This window comes from Alligator sinensis, unplaced genomic scaffold (genome assembly GCF_000455745.1).
Source record: "Alligator sinensis unplaced genomic scaffold, ASM45574v1 scaffold235_1, whole genome shotgun sequence".
NCBI classification, from domain to species: domain Eukaryota; kingdom Metazoa; phylum Chordata; order Crocodylia; family Alligatoridae; genus Alligator; species Alligator sinensis.
This window is the reverse complement of record NW_005842042.1, coordinates 1,350,328-1,365,561: the sequence shown is the minus strand read 5'-3', so window position 1 is coordinate 1,365,561 and position 15,234 is coordinate 1,350,328. Positions and strand designations below refer to the sequence as shown.

Here is a 15,234-nt window from a genome sequence, read left to right as displayed (position 1 = left end):
TGGGCTTTTGGCATTTTTGGCTACAGCAGACAATAGCCTTGCGAGAGCGCAAGCCTCCTTTCATACACAAATACCTCAGAACGGTTGTGCAAGTGGCAAGGGCAGCAGTGGCAATGTATCTAGATCAAATTTTGATTAGGGATCATTTAGATTTTCTAAGCAGTGGGAAAAATGTTTGAAGTCCCTAGTGATCTATGGGTGTGATAAATGGCATACGCTGATCAGAAAGTTCCTCCCCAAAATATATTTACCATTGATGCATCAATGTTTCACACATCAGAGCTTCAACCACCCTCTTTGGGACAATATACTAGTCTTGCAGATCACATGGTTAGGTAGTTTTTGCTGATATTCAGATTACACGTAGAAGAGAAAAAAAGAAGGGAAAAGAGAATGCTTCTGATCACTGCCCTGAATTAAACTGATATCACTTGTACAAATAAAATCACTGAATTTTTTAAACTATGTTGCTGAACTGGGGTCCCAGGCAAACATAAAAATCTATTTCTTCTACAGTGTGCATGGGCCGGCAAGGTAAGGGAGGTAAATGGAAGGAATTATTGCTCTTTAGCATTAATAGGAATGACATTGCAAAGTTACCCCAGGCCACTGCATACTAAACAGAAGGTGAATTAGTTTCACTTTAAATTTTACTTCAGGAGTAACTGAAATCAATGCATTTACTTCAAAACTAAGCATAAGGGGCACTTTGTGTCAAATCATTATATCTGAAACTGTGATACTGCTGCATGTTCTTTCAGCTTGGAACACAGTATAACCAGATGGGGAGATGAGTTACAAATGTATGGCTTCTTTTGCCGTCAAATAGGGTCTTTTTCTATTTAATTTTACCTTCACATGGGAAGGGGAGCACACTGCACATCTGGAGGCAGGAAATGTCTCCAAAAGATGGATTATTCCAACTGCACGTCAACAACACACTAACAACTGCAAAAGGGAAGCGTGTATCACACATCCATGAGGACATCAAGTTTACTTTCCCCATGTCAGTCTCATAATCAGCTGTCACTGCCCTGCTTCCCTGCCTCTGAAAGTGTCCTCCTCATATATGCTAATGATTTTTCCACTGGTTCAAGGGCTGATCTTCCAGTCTCACAGAGAAACAGTTCCCTTGCATGTGTACAGAAATATATGCAGAAGAGCAGTGAGTGGTGGGGGTCCATGAGGCTAGGCTTGCCTGCAGCACTGCAAATCAATATACTATGTACAATGCACATGTATCACTGTAAGGGGTCTTTTACCCTTTAGTCAGGATGGGTTCATAACAAGCCATCTGAATTCACAGACATTGCTGGGGTGATAAAATAACAGATACGCAGGAACCTGGCTGAGTCATGGAGATCCTTAAGTTTCTCCCTTTTCCACAAAAAAAAAACAAACCTGTGGTACAGTCTGCCTAAGACACTCTGATGGGAGGCTTTGAGGGTTTTTTCAAAACATTTTGGTTTACAACCCACCCTAATTCCAATTTACAGAGTGCATACATCTGGATGATTATTTTCCCTTATTGTTTTGGTGGACTAAGCTGTCCTCAAAACCTAACAATTAATGTTTTCCTCTTGCTCTAGCACAATTTGATAGATCGCCTGAGGCTTCATAAATGCTGAGCTCTAGTCTGTGTCAGTAACTGACTACTCAGAAAGATATTTCTTTAATGTCATCTCTCCAGTTGTTCAATTGTTCAGGCTGGGACCCCAAGCCAGCAGTTGTGGAAAGTCTGAAGTGCACCAGCCATGCATGATGACTGAGGGTTTTATACAGCTAGAATGTAGCACGTACACTACCATTCTTTGGGCACTGTCATGACTGCAGTCAGTAAATCAGGATGACACTATAGTATCCTCCAAGTTTCCAAGTCTTTCAGAAAAACAAGTCTGCTATCAACCTGCCTAGGTAACAGGGATAGTTAAGCATGGGGAACAATCATGGCTTACTTTTGGGTTGTTTTCAAGTTCCCAAATGTTCATGATGTGTAGTTCATTCCCATGAAAAATAAATGAATAGAACCACAGAATCATAGGGCCATTTAAAAATATATCAATAACTCTGCACAGACCAAACTGCTCCAAAGAGCTACCAAAAAAAAAAAAAAAAAAGGGGGGGGGGGGGGGTAAAAAGGCATAAAATATGCAGGTCTAAATATCATTCCACTTAGCAAAGGGCAACTTCTTGGGTGATTTCAACACTCCTTTGTCAAGTATAAAGAGGAGACAGGATCTTAAATCTTCAGTTTACTCACTCTACATATTTAATGGACAAAAAATTGTTTAGAAGAAAAGCTGAGCTTCAATTTTTTAAAACTCAGGCCCTGTGTTCTGCAGCCTTTTTATGCATCTCCCATAACTCTGGCACATTGGAAAGGGCTGCCTTTTATTTCCCCTTCAAACTGCAAATGTGTAGATCCTTCCCCTATGTATTGGAACTGAAAGCATTCATGAAGAATTGCAGGTCTGACCCAAGTGCTCTGAGGCTGGACATGCTCTGCATACAGTTATTAGCTGCAGTGTGAAGGGAAGGTTCACTATACAGTCTTACCTTCATCTCTTTCTTTGTCCAGAGAGACTGAAGGGTTTTCAGCAATAGGAGTGGGTCCTGGCCTGGAGGGAGAGGGGGAAAGGGGGGAAGGGGAGGGGGAAGAAAGAGAGAGAGAGAGAGAGAGAGAGAGAGAGAGAAGGGGGAGAGAAACAACACAAAACAGATTTATTGCCTTTGTACAGGCAGCCTAGACACACTGGTACATTGTTCTGCAGAAGAGGAATCAGCCACTCCATGCCACAGTGTTTGAAACCACCAACCCCTCCAACTGTCAGTCAGGATTAAAGTGCTAAAATCCCTCACTCTGGAACCCTAACAAAACAGGAGACATCACCCATGCATAGCTTTAACTAAATACACCCACCCCCTTGCACTTGAATGCTTAAAAGCTCTCTGGATATATTTGAAACTATACCATGTTAATGGCCGTGCAGCAAATATCACTAGACTGATCTATCCATTTTTTTTAAATAAAAACAAAATGCCCTTAAAAGAGTTAGTTGGCTGCATGGTTTAGAAAGGACAATCAGTAAAAGCTCACTAAAATGGCTTTGAGCTTTGACATCATCCCAGCATTCAGACAAGAGACACAAGTAGATGAATTCATTTGGAAACCACCCTTCATTTGCTTGCTAACTGTAGGAGAGATTCTGTCAGCTGGCAATAATTGCCTGGGCACTGTGCTCCAGCTTCACTGGTTTGTGTTATTACAGTTCTCATGCGGAGTCGGCCCGCCCAGCGTTTCCATATTTCTGGCAAAGCACCATTTACTGGGAGGATAAGAGATGACAATATGCATAAAACCCAAAAATGCAACACAAAACAACAGGATGGGCATATCATTAGGGTTCCTTTCACAGAATAAATTAATAATAATTGCAGACACATTTCAAGCTTTCTTGATTAAAAAGAATTGTTTTAAATGCAGTTTTTAAGTATTTGAGATGTTTCCATATTATTTATCAAACCACTCTGAGCAAACACTCCCTGAATAGTCAACATTTAGGTGTATTTAATTTAAGAACAATCAAATCCTCAGTATCTCTGCTTGCTTCATAAGAATGCACTCACTAATTTTTGCATTAATTAGCACAGGCTAAAGGAAAATCTTTTATTAGTGTCTAGTACTGAACCTAGCTAGTTTAATTACAAGTGTCAAAGCTATCCTTTAGTATAATTTGATTGTGGATTCATAAACAGCACTGTTTTTACATTAAGTGTCACTTCATGTAGAAGAATAAAAATTACGTAAGTTGAAAGAGAGATGCCTCCAACTGAATTACCCTTGGGATGCTATAAATCTTGGATAACTGAACTCAAGATGAAGGGAGACTATCTTAGCATACGATTTCAACCACAGGATAGTTATTTTGAGCAAGAGGCTTTGCCTCAATCTGGCTTCATTGTAAAATGTGATATTTATAAAATACTGTAAGTAGCCAATATACTGCACGTAGAACCAACAGCACTGTTTCACCTCTACTAGTATTCCCAATATGGCGTTCCTTCTAGGATAACATGAACAGCCTGAAGCAGGCACATTTACAACTGATTACGTAATATGTTAGATCATCTCTAGGTCTTTTGGAAAGCTGGAAGCACTCCCTAGCTCCATCTTTAAAAACAATTAAAAAAAAAAAAAAAACCAGAATAAAATTATATTTCTCAAGAAATAATAACAGCTAGCCAAATTTAGTGTGCAAATAAACATACTCCCCCCACCCCAAAAAAAATTATTTCCAGAGTTGTGCGCACACATGAAAGGGCAGAATTTAGCCCAGAGCATTTAACTGTTCATTGCAAATCAGAACTATCATGAATTATATTGATCAATTTGGGATGATCTAGGAAAAAAAAACAGTTAGGAAACTAGCAGTTCAGTTTGCATAAAGCCAACTGTTAAACTTGACAAAAGTGTTCCACACCCCCATTATCGAAACAAATTCTTTATTTGGCGATTTTTTTTCCTACCTAAATCTTCCTGCAACTGACAGAAAACCTCACTAGTGTTTCAATACATAGGTGGAACTGTGACTCAATGCATAGGGGGAACTGTGACAGGAAAACTGTGTCTCCACATTACACCAGCCTCTGCATGACACCAGCTCTTCTTTAGACTGTCTGCTCATCTCCCCAGATACAGGGTAAATGATATGATGCAATCTCAGGTGCACACCAACTTCAAAAAGAAAATGAAAGGACTGGAGATGAGATACCAGCAAGTGTCACGTTGTAGAGCTAACACTTCAGATTTGCTCCATCCAGCAGACTGTAGAATCCAAACATAACTTCCCCTGCAGTTACACCTCCTGGCTTTCAAGGGCCTCCACTAAGCCACAGTTCCAGGCAGCCAAATCATTTTTGCTGTTGTTGCCCATCCTGCTAGCCCCCTTCTGCTGCACAGTGAACCAACAGCATGAAATCAATGTGTAGCGAGTGGGAAAAAAAGAAAAAAAAGGAGGGTGCATAAGTGTACTTATAACCCAAAGCTGGGAGGCAGTGTTGATACTGAGGAGGACTGGGATATCATACAGGAAGAACTGCATGGCTGTGAGGAGCAGAGCAATAGAAATAGGATGACAGCACAACTATAACATCACAGATTGCGGGAGGGGGCTGGGATGGCACAGGTGCTAAGCCTCACGATTGACAGCCTAGTAGTTGCAAATCTGAGACCACGGCAGAAGTGGCCATGTCAGCTTCCAATGAATCTGCAAGTTCTGCTAAATAACTTGTCACAAGGACACGGGAAGGAAAGGAAAGGACACACTGAGGGAACAAAACAATTTCCAATATAAACTGAGATCCCAGTTAGAAATGACTGATGAGGAGAAAGCCCTGGGTGTATTACTTGATTACAGAGCAACTATGGGCCACTGATGTGATGTGGCCTTCAGAAAGGCAAATGCAATCCTAGGATACATGGGGTAAACATATACTGCAATGATATGGAAACATTAATGCCACTGTTAAGACCCTGTGTGGGATATGCTGTGCAATTCTAACCAGAAAAGGAATTCAGACTAGGACAGGTGCAAAAATCAGTTACTAGGATAATCAGGGAAATGGAGGGTTATCGTCCAAGGGGAGATTAAAAGACCTTGGCTTCTTTAGCCTTGCAAATCAAAGGCTGAGAAATTATATGAATGCTCTTTACATATAGTGGTGATCAGAAAAACACCTGGGAGTAGGAAGTTATTTAAGATAAAGAAAAGTGATAAAAACAAGGAAAAAAATAAAATTTAGGCTGGAAATGAGAAGGTTTTTAACTATCAGGGAAGTGATGTTTTGTTACAGCATTCCAACACCAGTAGCGGGGGAAAGAAATCTCATTAATTTTAAGGGAGGGCTTGAGAAATGTATCCAAACGATGAGATGACATTAATCACTAGAGACAGTAAGGAACTGGATCTGTGGACCAAGGACATCTCTTCCAGTCCTATGCTTCTAGAACGGGAGCGGCCAGCTAGGTATTGGTAGAAGGGCAGCCGGAAGCTGAAGCTAGAGCCCCACGTGCTGGGACAGGAACACCCAGCTTAAGCTTCCTCCTGCCTGGTCGGGCATCTGCTGCCCAGCACACATCCCTATGGCTCTCCCTTGTTACCTGGAGAGGCAGGCGGAGGAGGAGGAGCCACTGGAGGCAGGGGGAGTCTAGCAAACCTAGGTGGCTGTGGCACCAACCCTGCTGGGAAGCTGCATTCACTGGCTGGGGCCAAGGCAGTGCTGGTGGACGTGGGGTAGATGCAAGCAGGTGAGGCTCAGTCCCAAGAAGCACCACTGGGGCAGCCACAGACCGGATGCAGGGGAGAGGCAGGCCGCACATGCGCCACCCAGGGGAGCTCTGCTGCACACACTCCCTCCCCCTCCCCTCCACCCCCAACTGGCTCCCAGGACCTAGTGCATGGGCAGCTGCCCACACATACATGCACACACTTCCCATTCCACACACAATATACAAGAGTAAACACTTTATTCTGCACCGCTGTTATGCAATTGCCTCTATATACACTACGCAAAACAACCATAAATCAGGACAAACGTTATTTTTGAAATAAAATTAAAATATAGTATAGTACATGATTTGGTTTTTTATGTATAATTTGTTAAAATGGTATCTTGTGAAAGACTCTGTGTGTGTGGCCCTGGACAGCTCACCAAAATGCATTAAGTGGCCCTCCAGCCAAAATAACTGCCCATCCCTGCTCTACGTTATGCATCCAATGGGAGGAGTGGGCAGCAGAGTGCAGTACCATCAGCACCTGCATGCTCTGTCACTGCCCTGGGACTGGTGATCTCATCCCGTTCTCAAAGGACAGATATCCACACTTCTGTCCCCCTCCCCCTTCACCACCCCTCTCTCATACACATACATCACTGTAACTGAGGTGCATCCTTTTTTGTGGGCTTCAAAGAAGTGCAAAGTGACAGGCAACCCCAGAACCTCCGACCATAAGGACAGCTCCACCCTGGCACAAATGGAAATATCTTGGTGAAGCCCTTGGGGAAAACGGTGTTCTGCACCTGCTTTGTGTAGGTACAACCAACCTGGTTATCCCCCCCCCATCAGGTACTTTCCTCAAGCACTAAATTCACGTTAAAAAACTTTTGTTTTAAACACTAATTCAAAGGCATTTAACTTTTTTAATTAAGAAAATAAACCCACTTCCTTAGTCTTGCAATAAAAGCAGGGTGACCGTAAATCAAATCTTTTCCAGTTCTCAATGTCTGTGGTTACAGTTCAAAACCATGAAAACCACAGGGTTTATATTTTTAAGTTGGAAAAGTGCCTCTCAGGAAAGCCATAAACTTCTCTCTGTTCATTTTGGGGTTTTTTTCTGCATAGATCATTCAGAACACATTGTGATCACAGCAAAACTGGCACCCGCAGGCTGGTGAGGTAAAGCAATGGTTTTGGTCTTGTGCCATCACAAAATTCAATTACTTTATTCACCAATTTTGCTGAAATGTACTGGCAACTGAAATCCATTTTCTAACTGAAGCCATTTGTGCATCTTGCACGGGTAAAATGAGATGTCAAACCCCCAGAGGAGAAATTTAACAATGAAAAAAATCTCTCAACAGTTTTTCTTTGTGTCAGGAGACATTAAATGCCACACAGCCTGAGGCCTGGAAGAGTTATGGTCAGCTAATTAAAAGATACAACAAGTAAGAGAAAGAAGATAATGTCATTAAAATTTAGGATTGCACACCATACAGCCAATTACAGCTGAACTTCATAGCTGGAAATGGTCAAGTTCTAGATGCCAATGTTCAGGTCTTCTCTAAGACAATAACAATGCTTGTCTCTAGCCTGAAAAATAAGCAGGCTTTAAAAAAAAATCAAGTCTTTATTACAAGAGCCAAGAGGCAAATAATAAATATAATCCAATTACCAAATTATTGAATGAACAACTTTAACTCTGCCCTGCTAGTTTATGCCCAAAACAAATCTAAAAATGAGGAAATAATTCTATCCTCAATGAACGTTCTTAATGAACTATCCTCAGAACAGTCATTTAGAAAAATACCCTACCCCCAAAGGATTTTAAATATTTAAATGTTATCCTACTGTGACATTGGGCATGTCTGGCATACAACTGGCATATCTACAACTAAGGGATTAATAGGTAGGTTATATTCCAGTTGTTCCAGCATCATATGACAGTCATATTCAAGCAACACCCGACCCATATGTATAAAATGTGTGCCATGTTCTCAATTTTTGCTGCTACCTGCAAACTAACAAAGCAGTTTATTTAATGAATTTAAGACTTACTGAATTTTTTATTGAAACCTGCTTTGTCAACAGCCCTTCAGCAAACATGTTTTCAAGTGAAATGCAAGGTGTGTTAGATATACAGTGTGGGAGGCTACTGGGTTAAAACATGAATTCACATATTCCCAGATGTTCAAATTAATTTAAGGCAGAAAGCTGGGTAGAGGTTTACCTTATAGACTAACTGAATCAGAGTTGCATAAACTTTTATGAGCCACAGCTCACTTCATCAGACTAATTTAAGGTAAAACTGACTTTTAACTTCCAGATTGGCATTTGTTGCTTGTTTATTTAATATATACAAAGTTCCTTCCTAAATTCCTCATATTTACTGATAATTTTAGGCATACCTATTTTAACGTGTACATCTAATATAAAGAAACTGCAAGTAAACCATATATATGTTGGCATAATTCTCCTCCCATCTTTACTGCACTGTTTAAAAGGAATCTTGGAGTCTGCAAATATGATTTCATAAGGAATTCCTCCTGCCATTGTGAATTATATACTTTACTTTGCAACTAGATCTTCATTCGTTTTATGAATGCATATAGCAGACAAATGAAATGAGACATGTTTTGGAATGTAGGGGTGATTAATAAGATCTAGCACAGTGCCTTAAAATATCTATTTTGAAATCTTGCATCATAATTACATCCTGCATCATGAGTATTCTCCAAGAGAGAACAGACGGTAGGAGGACATACAGAGGCAACTAAAGTAGCACATGATTTCCAAGCAGGGACACTGCGGGGGAAAATAGGATGAATGCACAAGGAGATAGGGTATAAGAAAATGGAAGGGAATCCCAGTCTTTGTTCTGTTGGCGGCATATTAAGCAATTAATTATCAGCTTTGTAAGACAAAGAATAGCTAACACAAGGACTAGAAAGTGGAACAGAAATTAATATCAGAGAGAGGACTGTAGCCAGTTGATCTTTTTTTTTTTTTTAAGTCAGTGTCTTCTCATGCAATAGGGTTGGGTCCTGCCATACTCTCGCTGCATTGTGCTGTGCTCACCACATCCCCAAAGAGTTCTTTAACCCTCTGTCAGCTGCAGCATGAGCAAGAAGGGAGGCCCCTGTGTAATCTAGGAGTGAAACGGGGAAATCCCTCTGAAAACAGTTAGAAATTCAAAGGAAGAAGGAGACCACCCACTGTCCCACAGTCTCTTTTGCAATGCAGTCCTGAGAGTGAGGATTCAGTGCTGCTTTTGGCTTTTTGCTGCTCCTTTTTCAAAACGTGTCATGCTTCAGCCCTAGGTGCATCCAATTAAAAAAGAACCTTATAGCACAGCTAATACAACCCTCTTCCATGGCTTCTGAGGGAGGAATGGGGCCAGGCAATTAGTAAATCGGAACACACATTAGACATAGGAGGAACCCCGTCTCCGAATGGCAGTGATTTAGCCCATTAGGACTTCGGAAAGACTCGAGCACAGAGAAATGGGGTTTTCATTACTACAATTCCATCTCCTTCATACCAATCAATGCTGCATTCTCTTATTAAGAACATGTGTTGTAAATGACATTTAATGCTATAGCCATAATTTCCACATATTTTCCAAACACTGCCAAGGATCACATTTCCTATTTTATCCACAGTGAAATGCAATCCTTGCTTATTTTGCATTCATGCTGATACAACAGTATAGCTAAGATAGCCACTGTTCATTTTCTACAACTACACAATCTTTTCCCCCCTGAATGTTTCCATTCTTTTCACTTTCCTGAATATAACAACTCATGGAGAGTTTTACTTGATGCATATGGTATCATGTGCAGCAGCTGTGTGTGAGGTGCATAGTAAATTGCAATCTGTAAACAATTAAAGTAAATATATAGTTTTCCCAATAAGAATTTTCCTTTCAGGGATCAAATATAAACATGTCAAAGGGAAACTGAGGAGGCAGACTTCCAAACCAATGATAAACCCTGTCAACACAAAGAGTAACAAAAGCAAGGAAAGCGCCTAGCATGCAACTGTAGCGCTTGGAATCTATTGCCTCTGTGGACCCACACCCTGCGGAGCACATGTTGTTCACTGAGATCTGGAACCATTTAAAAGCAGTAGCTCTTGGGGCCAGCTCACACACCTCATGTACAACTAACCTTTTTCATTAGGCTATTTAAAAAATGTCTGGGGCCTCACTACCCTCAGTTGTTCTCTTCAAATTGAAGTCTCAGCAAAAGGCTCTGAGGAAGGGGAAGCTGAATCGGTGGGTACAGATCTGTAAAACATACTCTGAGAACTCTAGGTGCAGGCGGAAAGCTTTCTTGCATACAAAGAGAATTACCAGCACTTCTAGAGACGCTTATTCTTCAAATCTCTTTTCCAAGCCCAGCAGGAGCCAAGACCAGCTCCAGAAGCTCTAGGATCAGACCACTGTCTTACAAAAGAAGATGGAAATGAGAGAGGAAAGACTCAGTACAAAGCAGGAGGAAAGATGGCTTCTCTTTGACTCAACACTTCAGTTGTCCATAACCATCTCACAAGGTCCCCCACTGGAATAGAAAATCAAACATGAACCCAAGAAAACCATGAGAGGGGAAGCTCCTCACCAGTTATTCAAATTATTCTCCAACTACTCTGATGTAGCCTGAAACAGGGAGCCTTCTGATGCCTTTTCACTAACAAATCTTCCTGTTTGGGCTCCAGGAGAAGATCCAGAGATCTTCCATGAACAGAACCCTCTTCCTCTTCACTTCCAAGAGCATCACTACCAATAACATGCCTCAGGTTGATCCAGATTTCTCTGCTTCTAACAGCAACTGGGTTCCTACCCTCCAAATTCCTAAGTCCCATCAGAGATTTTTGGGACATTTGAAAAACTGCCTCTATCTTCGTAACCATAACCCAATGCACTCAACCTCCAAATAAGCAAATAGTCATGGATAATGAACTTCTCCATGACCAGGGGAAAACTATTGCAAACTAGAGACTCAAGTTTTGCAGCTGTCAGGCCACAAATTGGGGAACTCTCTTCAAGAAAAGTAGAGCAGACAACAAAAATGACCGCATGTCACATTCAACACTGTGTCCCCTCCAGCTCTTCCAAACATACATTAGGGTAAGGGCGGGCAAAATACAGCCCACGAGCTGGATCAGGCCCACCAGGCCACTCTATCCAGCTCATGGGACCCCTAAAAAATTTAGAAAGTATTTATCTGCTCCTGGCTGCCTGTAAAAGACAACAGGAGCCAGGGGCAGGAGGACCCAGGGGGAACTGGCAGCAAGAGACAGAACCCCAGCCCTGCCCACCCCCAGCCATTTCTGTGCTTCCTGCCCCTGCCCTGCTACAGTACCACGTGGCTCCCAGCTGCATAGCCGAACCAGGAAGCACAGGCCCCGCCAGTATGGGGGGTGTGCGCATGTGCAGGCAGGGGAAGTGTGTGTGTGTGCAAGCAGGGGCAGAGTGTGTGCGTGTGTGGGTTCATAGAGCAGGTCCCACATGCACATCCCACCATACACATGCACCCACACCCCCCCTTGCACTGCCATACTTGCAGACCCACACCCCCTCACACACTCCAGCCACACTCCCCCTATACCCCATGCCCACCCACACCCCACGTATCCACACACACACCCACATGCTCCCTCACTCCACATACCCACACACCCATAGCCCCCTACAAACCTATACCACCCACCCACAATATAGCATACACATGCACCCACACCCCCCCTTGCACTGCCATACTTGCAGACCCACACCCCCTCACACACTCCAGCCACACTCCCCCTATACCCCATGCCCACCCACACCCCACGTATCCACACACACACCCACATGCTCCCTCACTCCACATACCCACACACCCATAGCCCCCTACAAACCTATACCACCCACCCACAATATAGAAGCGTAAGACTTCATTTTAAGCTACTGTGCAATCACCTCTATGTACACTACACAAGCACATGTAAACCAGGGCAAAAATATTTTTCAAAATCAAATTAATTAATGTTTTAGATGTTCACTTTTTAGAATATAATTTGATATTTTTCTGGTTCCGAGATCGCAAAACCCCTTGCTGAAAGGAGTATTTCTGGGGGCAAGGGGAGGGACTTCTGGTGGCAGACAGCAGGGGTTAGGGGGCACGACTTCCAGTCCCAAGATGGCAACCAGGGGACAAGGTACTTGTCAAGGGGCATGGCTACCCATGCAGCCCTCAACAGGTTGCCAAAACTCGTTAAGTGGCCCTCCACCCGAAATAATTGCCCGCCCCTGCATTAGGGAGATAGACTGGGGGACAAGAACCAAGATGCTCTAATGAATCCTCTCTTCTTTGTTTCTGTTTCTATATCACATTAAAAGACAACTAAAAATATACCTTTACCTTCTGAATGTTACTATAGCATGTAAGCAGTTATTGTCACGTGGGGATCTTATATAACTAGAAGGCAAGGGACAGACATTATACATAAACCAGTTTAAGTGATCAGAAACTGGTTTAAACCTGTAACAGAACTTAAGTTCAGTGCACATAAACCAGTTTCAAAATGGCTGAAACCAGTTTAAGTTAAACCTGGTTGAATGCAGTATCTGACTAAACTGATTTGGGTCAAATTGATTTATGCAATGTCTGTCGCAGACCCCTTCCTAGTTTAAGTTAAACCAGAGTTCCCCAGTATCCCAGATGCTTTGCAGCCCTGGGCTGGGCTGGGCTGGGCTGTCTGCTCCAAAGAGCAGGGCTGGCCCTGCCCCTCTACTCCCTAGCCAGAGTGCCAGGGGAGACTGCAGGCACAGCAGGGTCTGCCTGGCTTCCCCCTGCCCCCATCCCCACATCGCCGCTTGCTGCTCTAGCAGGGATCTCCTCCCTCTCTCCCTCCCATCTCCCACAGCAGGGACCCCAGCCACACTGCCCCTAGGCATGTGGTATGCTAGCTAATGCTGACAGGTGTCTGTGTGTGTGTCTCCAATTTCACAGGGACAAGACAAAGGCAGACAGGACAGTGTCCATTTAGGGCTTTTTGGAGCTAATCAATATGTCAGCTGGTAATGTCCCTCCTTTTCTTCCTTCGAAAAAGCTGTTTAAGAAGAGCTTGAACTAGTGAGAAAGGCTTTTGTTTTTTTGATGACCTGCTAAACACTGTGTTATCAACTCCCTGCTGGCTTGCTTGCCTGTCAGTTTTCTGAAGACAGTACAAAAATGCAGGGAGAGGGAGACTGAAAAACTCAGTATCAACAGATGCATGCACTGCACACCCCCCTTTGCCTCAGAGTGCTAGCCGGGGGCCGGGGTCCTGGCAACACTCCCACCCCGTGAGCAGCAAGCCAGGAAAAGCCTGGCAAGGGCTGCTTCCCCTTCCCCATCCAGGCACACCCCAGCTGGGGACTGTATAGGCCAGGGTGGGGGTTCAAATCCCTCCTTAATCAGAGCGTCCTGTTGGGGCCTGGCCACACCCTGCCTCAGTTCAGTGCTGTGCAAGAGAAGGGAGGGATGCTCTAGCGTCCCCTGGCTTCCAGCCTGAGTCACTGCAGGCATGTGCCTGAATTTCTTCAGTCCAGAGAGAATGTCTGTAGAGTTGCAAACTGATTCAACCTAGGCAGGTTAAACTAACCTGCAAAGATTGAATCAATTTAGGCTCAGGCTTTTTCTTCTCTCCCTAGCCAAGAAGAAAAAGTAGATGTTCCACACAATCATGATTGGAAGGCAAGATGGTCCATGGGACAGTCTTTCTACAAAGTTGTAGCCCACTCACCAAAGAAACTGGAGAACTCCTATTAAATACAGTAAAAGCACTGTTATCCGGCATCCCCCGGGAATGGGGGATGCTGGATAAAAAAATATGCCAGTTAATTGAGCGGCCCCGGCCACCATTTTTCACGCTGTGTCTGGGGTGTCCCTCCATCCCTCCCGCAGCATTGCTGCTGGGCAGCGGGCCCCATGGGACAGGGAGGCAGGTCCCACATAGCCTGTTATGCCCCCGGGCCGTGGGGGCTCGGCAGCGCAGGCTGCTTTGCCCCGAGCCATGGAGTTTTGGAGAAACAGGAAGTGCCACTGGATAGGGCATTTCCAGTTTCACTTTATGTTACAAGCCGGCATGCCAGTTAGTGGAACATGCCAGCTCGTAAGATGCCGGATAACAGAACTTTTACTGTATAATGAAGCAATCAAGGCGAATATGTAAAGTATGCTGCCAGTTTGATTTTCTGTTAATTTTAAATGTAAATTTCCAAAAGCTGCCATATAACATCATTTCTCAACCTATGGTACGCATACCCCTGGGGGTACACAAGACACAGGCAGGGGGTACACGGGTACCCCAACACGCTCTCTCTCTTGCCCTCTTTTCTTCTCAAAACTATGGCAAAAAATTTTGTGCACCACACATTGTGCAGTGCTTTAAATTCCCCAGTAATAATTTGGGGTTCAGCCCTCCTAGCTTTGGCCAACATCACTTCTACCCAAGTACATACTCAAGTTGTACTCCCCTGGTGTAAAAGGTGGCAATCCTACCCACACCAGATCAGACATCTGTCATATCACAGCCTTATATACACATCCCTTCTTCCAACATATGGCACACATTAGTCTGTAAATATAAAATCCCCTGGAAAACTGAGTGTTGGGGTATTTATTAAAATTTATTAACATAAAAGTTAGGAGGTACTTGCTACTTAAAAGGTTGAGAAACACTGCCATAGAATATAACCCTAACTGTTACCTTTGGTTCTCTAGCTATGGCCTACAGAAGTGGTCTCCAACCTTTTAAAGTAGGAGATCACTTTTTGAATTAAAAAGCAAGCCAAGATCTACCATGCCCTCCCCCCCACCTCGCAGGTCAGTCTGTGGGGAGGGAAAGGACGGGAGATCAAGGCAGAGGGAGAAAAAATTATTTGGGGGCGTGCGCCCTCAGCAGGTAAATCTGCAGGGGAAGGGGCTGGGGCAGGG

General features: G+C 43.5%; 1 protein-coding gene across 1 annotated transcript in view; it reads right to left on the bottom strand.

Annotated features, from left to right (window-relative positions):
• Nucleotides 1–15,234, bottom strand: part of EXD3 (exonuclease 3'-5' domain containing 3) — a 459,528-nt gene that overhangs the window by 317,341 nt on the left and 126,953 nt on the right. The window contains exon 5 of the mRNA XM_025203011.1: nt 2,557–2,618. Coding sequence (XP_025058796.1) covers nt 2,557–2,618 — 62 coding nt within the window. The remainder of the gene's footprint in view (nt 1–2,556; nt 2,619–15,234) is intronic.